Source organism: Mustela erminea, chromosome 12, assembly GCF_009829155.1.
Source record: "Mustela erminea isolate mMusErm1 chromosome 12, mMusErm1.Pri, whole genome shotgun sequence".
Lineage (NCBI taxonomy): Eukaryota > Metazoa > Chordata > Mammalia > Carnivora > Mustelidae > Mustela > Mustela erminea.
Genome location: NC_045625.1, coordinates 13,314,133 through 13,326,752, shown reverse-complemented (window position 1 = coordinate 13,326,752; position 12,620 = coordinate 13,314,133). Strand labels below are relative to the sequence as shown.

At 45.3% G+C, this 12,620-nt stretch overlaps 1 protein-coding gene across 8 annotated transcripts in view; it reads left to right on the top strand.

Moving 5' to 3' along the window:
- The window catches only part of CNTRL (centriolin), an 89,876-nt gene that overhangs the window by 51,798 nt on the left and 25,458 nt on the right, over positions 1–12,620 (top strand). For all 8 annotated transcript variants that reach the window (XM_032308548.1, XM_032308546.1, XM_032308545.1 and 5 more), the window contains 9 exons: positions 2,903–3,048; positions 3,641–3,848; positions 4,325–4,504; positions 6,353–6,532; positions 7,283–7,399; positions 7,654–7,798; positions 8,282–8,430; positions 10,138–10,327; positions 11,585–11,898. In XM_032308548.1, coding sequence (XP_032164439.1) covers positions 2,903–3,048; positions 3,641–3,848; positions 4,325–4,504; positions 6,353–6,532; positions 7,283–7,399; positions 7,654–7,798; positions 8,282–8,430; positions 10,138–10,327; positions 11,585–11,898 — 1,629 coding nt within the window. The remainder of the gene's footprint in view (positions 1–2,902; positions 3,049–3,640; positions 3,849–4,324; positions 4,505–6,352; positions 6,533–7,282; positions 7,400–7,653; positions 7,799–8,281; positions 8,431–10,137; positions 10,328–11,584; positions 11,899–12,620) is intronic.

Here is a 12,620-nt window from a genome sequence, read left to right as displayed (position 1 = left end):
CGAGTATTTTTACTGCCAGTGTCACAGTAATCTGCCTAACAAACTGCCAGAGAAGCAGGTGGACAGGATTTTCCAGATAATTAAACTCTCAGAGGGCACAGATGTCTGGGCAAACAAGTACCTGGATCAGCACTCAGGTCTCGGTCTGTGAGGCCAAGGGCCACTTGGCTGACTGCGGTGGCATGTGTCATACTTCATCAGAAATAAAGGGGCAGAATGGCTATGGTTTTAGGGAAGGTTTCCATGCAGGGCTGGAATAAGCTCATCCAAATTCTCTCCTTTCAATGCCTTGAATATTTTTTTTTTCAAAGTTTAAGGAAATGTAATAACCTAGAATTTAATTTTTAATGCTATGAGCTGAATATTTGAAGTGAATATCATAAAGTGTGTGTAGATTTTCCATTCTTATTTGACTTGTGTGTCAGGTGTTCAGTAGAACACTATGGAAATTTTCAAATCATCACAAAAACAGAATAGTCTTATGTCCTTTTGTTTTCTCTGCTTGACCAGTCATCATGCTGCCATTCTTGGTTCAGTCAGTCCACTTTTTTTTTTTCTGCTGGAATACCTCAAAAGAAAATCTCATACATCATACCCACCCATAAATACTTTAGTATACATCTCTTAAGGAAGGGACTAAAATGTCTTCTGGAGACTTCTCCTCCAAGTTAGGAACTGAAATCAGCTTTCCAGAACACTTAGCCCATGCTGTGAGATTACCTTATTTGTAACTAGGTCATTAGCCTGCTAACCTCCTGATACAGAGTTCAGGTTAAACTCACTCTGCATTTATCTTTGTCAGAAAATCATTTAGCTGCAATGAACCAAAACCTACTGACACGAGCTCCAGAAAGGAGACAGAGCTGCTCTGTCTTTCAGGAGCTACGTGGCTCTCTCATTTCTCTGCTTTATCTCTGTGGGCATTGAATGTGCCCGGTGGACTCCAGCCCTGAGCTGACTTATCTTTACAAGGCCTGCTCTCATGGACTTGATGTCCTGGATCTAGGTCCAGTTTTTGGAGAGCGTGAGAACTTGTTTTCTGACTAGTCAGCGGATTGTCTGGCCTTGGGTCAGATCACCTGTGGCCAAGATTAGACAGCGGTACAAATCTGGGCCCCTCAGGACAGTAGGCAGGACAGTTTACAGATAACAGGCTCCTCATGGGAGAGGTGGTTAACCTGCTCATTGCAATTCTGAATTCTCCACCATAGTTAAGAGAAATTCACTAGTTTGAAGTAAATTAATCACTCAGATGGAGTGTAGGTATTCTGGAGAATACAGTCAGCACCTTAGGGTGCAGAACTATTTTACTTTACAATTTTAGGTGATTTTTAACCATTTCTTTTTACTTGAAAGAGGTGTTGTGTGAATTTAATTCTTGGGATATTTGTGTTTGTTAATAATAAAAATATGCTGGCATGTAACAAATATTCCCACAGAGAATTATAAGCTATTAGAGATGTTTCAGTATTAGATGTTTCATTTTTAGTTGCTTGGCAGACAGAGTCTCATGGCAAAGTGTTTTTTGTTTTTTTTGTTTTTTTTTTTTAACTTTTAATTACGGGCATTTCAAAGACATACAAAAGTAGAATACGAAAATGTATCCTCATGCACGTATTACCTATCTTCAATAGTTATCAGTGCACGGCCAGCCCTATCTCCTCTGTAATGCCGGCCATAACACTTGCCTCACACCTGTTCACACACTGAATTATTGTGAAATAAATCTCTGAAAATCTTGGGGAGCCTGAGTGGCTCAGGTCATAATCCTGGGGTCCTGGAATTGAGCTCTGCATTGTATTGGTCTCCCTGCTCAGTGGGTAGTCTGCTTCTCCCTCTCCCTCTGCTCCTACCCCAACTCATGCTCACTCTCTCTCTCTCTCTCATAATAAATGAAATTTGAAAATCTTATTTTATCCGTAAATACTATACAGAGGCTTTTTAAGAAAGCATGAACTGATACCATGTTATATCTTGAAATTATAGTAATTCCCTAATATCAAATGCCTTATCCTATGCAGATTTTCAGATTATCTCACACAGTTTGGTTTTTTAAGATTTTATTTATTTATTTGTCAGAGAGAGAGAGAGAGAGTGAGCACAGGCAGACAGAATGGCAGGCAGAGGCAGAGGGAGAAGCAGGCTCCCTGCCGAGCAAGGAACCCAATGTGGGACTCGATCCCAGGACACTGGGATCATGACCTGAGCCGAAGGCAGCCGCCCAACCAACTGAGCCACCCAGGTGTCCCACACACTTTGGTTTTGTTTCATTCCAGAGAGAGAGAGAGCCTGAGTGTGATGATGGGGGAGAGAGAATCTTAAGCAGGTTCCACACTCAGTGTGGAGCCCAGCGCGGGACCCAGTCCCATGACCCTTCTCTCTCTCAGTTTTTACAAGTGTTGTGCAGAATCAAGATCCAAATGAAGTACACACGTTGCATTTGGTTGACTTGATTGTTCAGTCTGTTCTAGTCTATAGGTTTCTTCCTTCTTTCCCCCTTTGTAATATTTTAAAGAAAACCAGGTCTTTGTCCTTATAGTTTCCTATATTCTAGATCTTACCGGTTGTGTCTTTTCTGGTATTGATTCATATGTCCTTATGTTACATATGGAGGTTTATTTACATTCAAGTTAATTACTTCTCAGCAAGAAGACATTCATAGGTAGTGTTTATAGGTAGTTATTTTTGTATCACATCAGGAAACATTGTAATGCCTGGTTCTGTCTTTTGTGACTACATTGGTGGATAGATTTGGATATTGTCAGCCCAAATAGAAAGCATTTTTTAAAGAACTGAATAGAACTATCATATGACAAGTACTATAGACTGTGTATGGATATATGTGTGTATTTTAAATTTTGTTTTGGTAACTTTTACCTCCCCGTTTCACCACTGACCCTAGGATGACAATGACCTATTAAAACAGCAACTTAAAGATTTCCAGAGTCACCTGAACCATGTGGTTGATGGTTTGATTCGTCCAGAAGAAGTGGCCGCTCGCGTAGATGAGCTAAGGAAAAAACTGAAGTCAGGAGCTGGGGAAATGAGGTAATGAAAAATCAGGACCTCCAGGTGTTGAGGTTGCTGAGTGAGGAACAAGAGGTGCATAGAGACTCACCTTCCCAAGTTCTGTTAATGGCCGAATTCTTTTGTAAGCGTTCCTGTGTCCTGTTTCCGTGATTGAGACACAAGATTGCTTCGTTCAAACTGCCTATAACTGATCTTTTTTCTACATTTTAAATCTTTCATACTTTTTGGTATTATTTAATTTAAAAAGCAGAAAGTTTTAAGAGTAACACTTTCTTGGAAGTTCATTGCATATGGTCAGGAAGTAGAGCCACATTATGCATTTTAAGTAGAAAATAAATATCAAAAGCAAGACTCATTTAAATACATGAAACAGACATTTATTCTTTGAGCAGACATTGGTGGCCCCCTAGGAGCCTGTGATTTCAGAGTGACAGCGGTCCTCAGCTAAAACAATGATTTACACTTAGGAGGCACTGAGTTGCTGTGACTGATGATCCTGTTCCAGGCTTCCAGACAGCTCTCTCTCCTCGTGCACTGTTACTAGCATGTTTGCACCCGGCATCTGACACCAGTCATAAAATTCACACCATCTTTTCTTTCCCCTTACCAGAATCCATACTTCCTCAGATGTCTTAGGGAAAAGTCTTGCTGATTTGCAGAAACAGTTCAGTGAAATCCTTGCACGCTCCCAGTGGGAAAGACAGGAAGCACAAGTAAGGGAGAGAAAACTCCAGGAAGAAATGGCCCTGCAGCAAGAGAAACTGGCGAGCGGGCAAGAAGAGTTCAGGCACGCCTGCGAGAGGGCCCTGGAAGCACGGGTAAGGAGCGGGCGAGAGGCAGCTGGAGGGAAGTGTTTGGCCAATATTCCTGTTTTTCAACAAATTGCAGTGCTTCCTTCTCAAGTAAATACATGTTATTTTCACTCTTAACCAGTCAAACTGCCTGTGACTAAAAGTCAGCTGTGAATGTGATTACTGATATCAGTCAGGCTTCTTTGTGACTGTGTTTTCCTTGTTTTGGAAGCAGGTGAGAAAGAAATATTTCTGAGCATGCAGGCAAACAACACTACATTGCTGGGGTGTGGTATCGTGCCAGAATCTGATTTTTTGGCTGTCATTCTTTTAACAATGATACATCCATTAAAGTGGATTCTAGAGAACATTCAAGATAAAACCATGCCCTGTAACTCATTAGTACAACATTTCATTACCCTCTTTTAGTAAAATGAAATGTGATTCTCTAAAAAGATTTTATTTTGCTTAAAAATCCTCTTTGAAACTTGATTTCCTCACAGATTAGTTTCGATAAGAGGCAGCACGAAGCAAGAATCCAGCAGTTGGAGAATGAAATTCACTATTTGCAAGAAAATCTAAAAAGTATGGAGGAAATCCAAGGCCTTACAGATCTCCAACTTCAGGAAGCTGATGAAGAGAAGGAGAGAATTCTGGCCCAACTCCGGGAGTTAGAGAAAAAGGTAGGAAGACTCGGAAAAACGTTACACCTCTGTCCCCACGCCTCGGTCTTGCCCCCCACGAGCAGGCCTTCTGTGCAGGGCCTGGTCCAGAGGTTGCTGGCCCAGAGGCCAACTGGACCCAGGGGAGACCGGGATGCATGTGGTCTAATCAAGGGCCTGAAACAGGTGATGTGGTTGATGAAAACGAGCGAGCTGGCATGTGAGGAGTGACCTTAGAGCATGTGTGCTGATGGCTTGAGTTCGCCTCTTCTAAAACCCCTTGCCCAACTGGACACATCCATGGGAAATTACTTTTTAACTCTTCAGCTTCCTTTCTGACACGCTGGCCTCTTTTTGCTTCTCCATCCCACCTCAACCGTCTTCTCCCATCGTCACATCCTCCCCCTTGGCCAGTTCAGAGACTGTGCCCGCCACCTCTGAAATCCCATGCTGCTCGTAACTCTATCCACTGACCCCACACTGACAATTTTTCAACGTCATGGACAACTCCAGGGCATGAGCCCTACCTTTTCTGTCTATTAGGCTTTCCTGTCCACCTTCCTCGTCATCGCCCGACCTAAATTCCGTGGCCCCCCACTATAGCCAATTTTGCAAATATCCTCAAATCCGTTGTCCTTTTTTCCTGTCTCACTTGCCTGACAGAACTGCAGCTATATGCTTTCTTTGCACTGATACCCATGCTGAGCATTTCTGCAGAAAAATGTCACCCACCCAGGCATACGGTATCATTATAATCTCTTGGTCATCAACCTCAAATGGGCAGCGTTACCCTTCTCTCTGGTCAGTTCACTCTCCTGTGCTCCACCGTTTCATACCTTGTCACTCCCTTCTCCTAGCCCCAGCGAGTGACTTGCTTCATACTTGACCAAGAACCTTTCAGTTCCCGAGTCCTATTGTATCTGTCCCCAAAATATATCTGGAATATAGTTCCTTTTTTCCTTCTCTGATGCCACCACCACCCCAGTCTAGCCATCATCTCTCTTCTGAACAACTGGTACGGCCACCTGACCGAGCTCCCGCTCCCACCAATGAGCCTGCTCCACAGAGCCACCACCGTGCTCTTTCAGAAACAGGCATTGACTCTTGTTAGTCCCCTGTCCCCTACCCAGCCATTTCCCTCCTCTCAGGAACTTCTGTAGTTTTTATGAAAAATACCTAAATTCTTAAGCCTATGAGGCCTGACAAGATTTACCTCTATCTGCTCCCTCCTGTTTTCACCAGGCTCCTTCTTTCAGTTCCTCAAAAATGCCAAGTTCTCCTAGCCTTCCCACATGCCATTCCCTCTCCTGGACCACGCTTCTCCATCCTTCTCTCTGACTGCCCCTCCCCACCAATCTCCATTTTTCTTGCTGTTCTCTCAAAAAGTACCCTGTTCTGTCCCTTGATAGTTACTAGCCACCATTTTGTTATATATTTGTCTGAGCGTATGTTTATTATCTGTCTCTCATAAGCTCCTTGAGGGCAGTAGCCCAGTCTGCTTTACTTACCACCATCTCCCAGGGCCTGACTCAGCAGTCACAAGGGTCTGGTCCATCACTTGGTGATGGTACCAGTAAATGGTTTTCCAATGAGTAAATGAATCTGTGATTGATCGCTTATGGTTCTTGACTAAGAAGACTGATTTCATTCTAAGTTTACCACACAATTTTTAGTTGATTTTATTTATTCATTCAGTCAATGACTATTTATGGAGTACCTCCTTTGTGCCAGATATTCTAGGTGTGGGCTGGGTAGTAGTGACCAGAGTCCCTGCCCTCATGGAGCTTGTGTCTTCATTCACTGCTGCCGAATGACTCACTGTTCATGAGTCTAAATGAGTTCATGAGTTTAATGTTTCTTTTATTTTAGAAGAAACTTGAAGATGCCAAGTCTCAGGAACGGTTTCTTGGTTTAGACAGAGAATTGAAGAAACTAAAGAAAGCCGTGGCCGCCTCAGATAAGCTAGCCACGGCTGAGCTCACCGTTGCCAAAGACCAGCTCAAGTCCCTTCATGGAACTGTGATGAAAATTAACCAGGAACGAGCAGAGGTGAGTCCACGTGTCTAAAACAAGCTTCCACAGGCACTGCTGCCCCAAAACCTAGCCACTTGTATTATTGCTCTTTTGTTATAGACTTTGGTTATCTTAGAAACCACTGGAAAGTTGTCTATCTCCCGTCAGACCTATGGATTGTATTTCATCACAGCCCTGCCTTGGGTCCTGCCCTTTCCTGAGCCCTGACAGGAACCATCAAATGAAACATACTCTCCCCACCTCAGAGTGTAGAGCTCTGCCTCAGGAGATGGGTGTGCGTACACACCTGAACCAAGGTTTCAAAGGCTGGCCTTGTCATTCTTCTGAACCCCAGACTTTTCATCTTGTGCACTCAGATAATAGTGACCTCTTGGGCTATTCTGCCTTCTGACTGCAATGCTGTCTCCAGCAGTTTGAAGGGTACAGATGCTCCTGAGATGAAGATGATAGTTCATAGGAGAGACAAGTTAATAATGGGAGTCCAGAGAGTCCCCAGTCATGGAAGACTGGAGATTAATGAAGAAGAAGTTAGCTCTGGCTCTTTCTGATGCAGCCCCCCCGGCCACCTGGCCCCATGGAGGGGTGGAACAGGCTGCCAAGTGATGGGAACAGCGCAGGACAGGGTGGGACCCAGTGCCACACACACATGGGGTAGCCAGCCTGGCAATTGGGCGAGAACAAAGAAGTCGATCTGAGAGGAGGGGAGACTTGAAGAAGACAGCGAATGACAGCTGTGCTGCCTTTCCCCTACCTCTGTCCCAGTAGGAGCTGCAGGAGACTGAGAGGTTCAGCAGAAAGGCAGCGCAAGCGGCCAGGGATCTGACCCGAGCGGAAGCAGAGATCGAACTCCTGCAGAACCTTCTCAGAGATAAAGAGGAGCAGGTCAGTGCCAAGTCTCTGAGATCTCCTCTGTATGGGCCTGTGTCGGTTCCTAAAAGACAAAAGTAGCGGAGGTGACCGCTCAGAGAATTTGGAAGCGTGCCAGGCAGAGTGCGATTTCAATACATGGAGTGACGTGGCATCCTTATGAGGAAAGCATGGGTAAAAGTTCTAGAAGTATTAAATCGAGTTGCAAGGATAAATGCATCTGGGAAAGAGTATTCGTGGACAACTTTGTGTATGTGATATTTTAACAGTATCAAAATCAGATGGAGAAAATAGATGTCGGCACTGGAGGAGCGCACTCACAGGTGGCGGAGATGGAGAAGCTCAATGAGACAATGGAGAGACAAAGGACAGAGATAGCAAGGCTGCGGAATTTACTGGACCTCACCGGGGCTGGTAAAGTATCGGGCTTTGATTTGGGTAGTTGTTCTAAAATCAAGTCAAATCACGTTAAAAAAAAAAAGATCATCCCGTTTGTTTTTCACCATAGCAAATTTATTTTAACTGAGATAGATCAATTCCATGCTTGCTTTACAAGCTGTGATAATTAGCTTAATGAATAAAAGCAAAGAATTTAAAAAACACTTTATGTAAGTGGAGTTTTAAGAAACTTGATTACAATGAGACCAGAGATTTTTTGAATTTTCAAAAGAAACAATGTTTACAGATCTGTTTTCTTTCTCTGGTTCAGTTTATAAATGAACAACAGAGGGGTTTATTTGTCCTCTTTAAGTGTTAGCAAATACTTAAACTACCATGGGACAGGCTGAAAAGTCAGCTTTGAGGAGCTGATCAAAGTCATTGGCTGCCATGGCATCACTCGTGTACGTGAAATAGATGACTTCATGCCCAATTTCACAGACCGGCATTCCTTCGCAGATAACAAAGGAAGCTTTGAAAATGTTTTGGAAGAAATTGCCGAACTTCGACGTGAGGTTTCTCATCAGAATGATTACATCAGCAGCATGACAGATCCTTTCAAAAGACGAGGCTACTGGTACTTTATGCCACCACCATCATCATCAAAAGTAGGACGTCTGTGATGCTGGGAGTGTATACTGAATTTTCTTGAAGGAAATGTGACAATGCTCTCTTCTCCCAATTTGTGAAGAAGGTGTCAAGAATAATATGTCTAAGCTAATGCATTGAGGTTCTTAAGGGTCCTTAATATTTGAGGTGAAAATAGGGCCTTCTCAAGAGTATTGCCATTGCCCATTCCTGCTCAGGTAGCATGTTGTGGGTGCCTGATAGAAGATACTGCAAGGGGGTAAGGTGACGAGCCCGGTCACCCTGTTGGAAATGGGTATAAAATTGTGCAGAATCTGATAGAAAACTGGGTGCCTGGATTTCATTTGATTTTAGCTGACGTTTCATTCTGTGTTCACTGAAATCTAGGTCAGGTGCTATGTGGGGTGGGGAGGGTGTGCCGTGAGGAATGGTCTAGCCCTTTCTCTCCAAGAGTTCATGCACTGGTGGGGAGACAGGTACACCTGTGTGATTACCACAGTGGCATGCACGTGACAACAGACTTGACCTGTGTGCTCTGGTATAGAGAAGTGTTAGGGATCCCTCAGTGAGGAAGTTCAGGAAAGAAGGCATCACACACAGTCACGACGTTGGCACTTAACCCTCAAGGGGTGGCCTTTTAGGAGGGAGGAAGGTATGGAGGGGGGAGTTGGTTTAGCTGTGGTGAGTAGCCTTGTGGGGCTGGACGGTTGGATGGGAACAGTGAAAGGTGAGTCTGGAAAAGTAGATTGGGCTCATGCTTTTGAAAAGGGCCTCAAAATCTCTTGCACTGACTTATGGAGACCTTGGGGACTGAGGCTGTGTGTACTGTGATCAGAGGCGTAGTTTAGGAGGAGTAATTGGGCTGAGTGTGGGAGCCCGAATTGCGGTGGGTGAACTTGGGGCAGGGCAGGGCGGTGCAGGGGCGCTATGTGAACTCATTCTGTGAGGGACAGAAGCCGGAGCTAGAGCAGTGGAGCTGGAGAAGAGATGGCACTGAGGGATGTTCAGGAGACAAAAAGCCAAGGTTTGGGGCTTGAAAGTGAGGAGAGGACAGTAAGTGGCCCACATCCAGAGCAGAGGGGCTGGGTGACACCCTGCTAGGATCAGCTGGCAGGCAACAGTCAGGGGGAAGGGGCTGACATGCTAGGATCCCAGGGCTGTGTTGACTTAACCAGAATCCAGACAGCCTTGACAACCATGGTTGGAGGTGGAATCTGTGTAGGTTAGATGTAACGTGGTAAGGCTGAGCTGGCCGAGGGTTTGGGAAGCAGACCTGTTTATGACTGGAAGGGAGGGAGGGTGGCGGAGTAGAGCCTCTTGGCCCACGCCAGGCTCCCAGGACAGCAGGAGATTAATATCCCAGATGGCCTTGAAAATTCACTCGTTTCCTTGGCCTTCATTGGTGGGCCGTCAAGACAGCAGGAGACTAATATCCCAGATGGCCTTGAAAATTCACTGGTTTCCTTGGTCTTTGTTGGTGGGCCATCAAGAACAAGGCAAAAGGGGAGAAGCCCCCAGGAAAGATGAGTACTGGCGCAGAGAGGCCACACTCAGGCCATTTATCTGACTTGACTGGGTAATCATGTTTGTCTTCTGTCTGAAAAATGAGAATCAGAGTCTATGAAAAGAAACCAGTTCTTTCTCAACTTTGCCACATCTCAACTTTGTTCTCCAACTCAGCCTTTTCATTTCTGATAAATAATGGGCTCTTCTATCATCTATTTTAGGTTTCCAGCCACAGTTCCCAGGCCACCAAGGACTCTGGTGTCGGCCTAAAGTGTACAGCCTCAACTCCTGTTGGAAAAGCACGTCATGGACAGCAGGATGGAAAAGAGGACAGTGGGCCTCCACCTGTTTCGGGATACTGGGTGTATTCTCCCATCAGGAGTGGGTTACATAAATCGTTTTCAAATAGAGGTAAGTTAAATCACAGAAGGGAAGTTGCGTGTCTCTTGTATTGGTTCCCTGAAATCCATAAGACACAAGCCAGACTCCTTAGCTTACTCTGCATGACCTTCTGTGCTGGGCCTTGGCCAGTGACCTCTTGTCTCACTTCCCATTACTGTCCTGAAGTCAGCCACCCCAGCTGCCTAAGATCCCCACAGCATGCCGTGTGCCGCTCACCTCCCTGTTTTAAACTTGTTTAGTAGAAGGTCCTTCCTTGGGGCGCCTGGGTGGCTCAGTAGGGTAAGCCTCTGCCTTAGGCTCGGATCATTTTCTCTGAGTCCTGGGATCGAGCCCCACATCGGGCTCTCTGCTAAGCAGGGAGCCTGCTTCCCCCTCTCTCTCTACCTGCCTCTCTGCCTACTTGTGATCTCTCTCTCTCTGTCAAATAAATAAATAAAATCTTAAAAAAAGAAAAAATAAAGAATGTCCTTCCTTCCTCTCCTAATCTATTCCTGCTCAACCTTCAACAAGATTCAGGCCCGCAAACAACACTCCTCTATGGAGCCTTCCTCCATGCTGCCTCGCCTGCACTCCTGGGCCATGGCAGGTGCCGCCATTCTTGTGTCATGGTGGTGGTTAGCTCGGCTAAAATGAAGGGTTACAGGTCCATCTTCTGAAGCTCCGAGAGGAAGAGTCAGACGTGGGAGTCAGTCCTCGCTCTTGCAGTGGCTAGCTGCGTGATCCTAGGCAGAGTGTTCCGCTCCTCTGAGACTGTTGAGTGTAAAAGGGGAATGCCACCTTCGGAGAATGTGTTTATTCAGGAGTTATTTATCGAGTGCCTGCTGTGTGCTAGGCTGTGTGTCAGCAGTGATAAATGTAGATCTTGCCTGTCAGGGAGATAACCAGGAGAGCCAGCAGCTTAGAGGGCCATGCATCATGATCGTGGTGAGTGCTGAGAGCTGTGGGTCTCACTGCTCCTTTCTGTATCTCTGTTGGTCTCTTCTATAGCCTGAAGCAGGCACCCGAATGGTTGCAGAATAGATGAATGAATGAAGAACCCCCCCAAAAAAAGGAAATTAACAGATAGACATAAGAAAAACTCAATTTTCAGCCACTGAAAATATATGAATCCCTGTTTTGATCAACTTTTCAAAACCGCTTTGACCTTTTTTGCAAAATTTCATTCTCGCATCTTGGGGATTTGGGCCTAAATGCTGCCATTCTCTGCTAAATTTGTTTATCTAATAAGCCATGGGGTAAAACACTCTTCCGTTTATTTCTTTCAAGATGCAGACAGCGGAGGAGATAGCCAGGAAGAGAGCGAGCTAGAGGACCGAGAGGACCACCCATTTGTACCTCCTCATGGATACATGATGTACACTGTGTTTCCCGACGGTTCGCCTGTACCGCAGGGCACGGCCCTATATGCGCCCCCTCCTCCCTTGCCCAGCAGTAGCCAACCTCTCAGCCCCGGCACTGTTGTTTATGGCCCACCTCCCGCTGGGGCTCCCATCGTGTATGGGCCTCCACCTCCCCACTTCTCTGTACCTCTCATCCCCATGGGGGTGCTGCATTGCAACGTCCCGGAACACCATAACTTGGTAAGTGGAAAGACACAGGATCCCCTGTCCACACTGCTTCCACAGGAGACTGAATAAGGGTATATATGTAATGATTTGACCTATTTATGAACAGATTATGTCCCAAATGTGTTCATAAGATTTGTGTTTAGGATGGAGTAAGCATTCTCCTATTAACATACTCTTCTGGACAAGAGTTAGGATACCAGGCCAGTCTGCAAATGCTTTGTTTAATCATCTTATAACAAAAAATGCTTTCAGTCCAGAAATTAACCATTTTTGGAGAGCTTATTTTATATTTTCTAGGACAAGTACTGATGTGTACATGGAAGTATATTCACATAGTAGTGCCTGTGCTTGTACACACATGTCCTCGCACCTGGACATGCATCCACATGTATGTGCTTGCGTATTCACACGTATGAGCAGCAAGGTTGTGGGGATTATCTCTGGGTGGTGAGATTCATGATTTTTTTTTTTTCATAATTCTTAGCTTTTTGTTTTTCCCACTTAACATTACAGGCATTTCCCCGTGGTTTTTAAAAGATTTTATTTGACAGAGAGACCTAGCAAGAGAGGGAACACAAGCAGGGGGAGTGGGAGAGGGAAAAGCAGGCTTCCCGCTGAGTAGGGAGTCCGATGTAGGGCTCCATCCCAGGACCCTGGGATCATGACCTGAGCCGAAGGCAGATGCTTAAGGACCGAGCCACCCAGGCGCTCTCCCTCCCCATGGTTTTACAAAT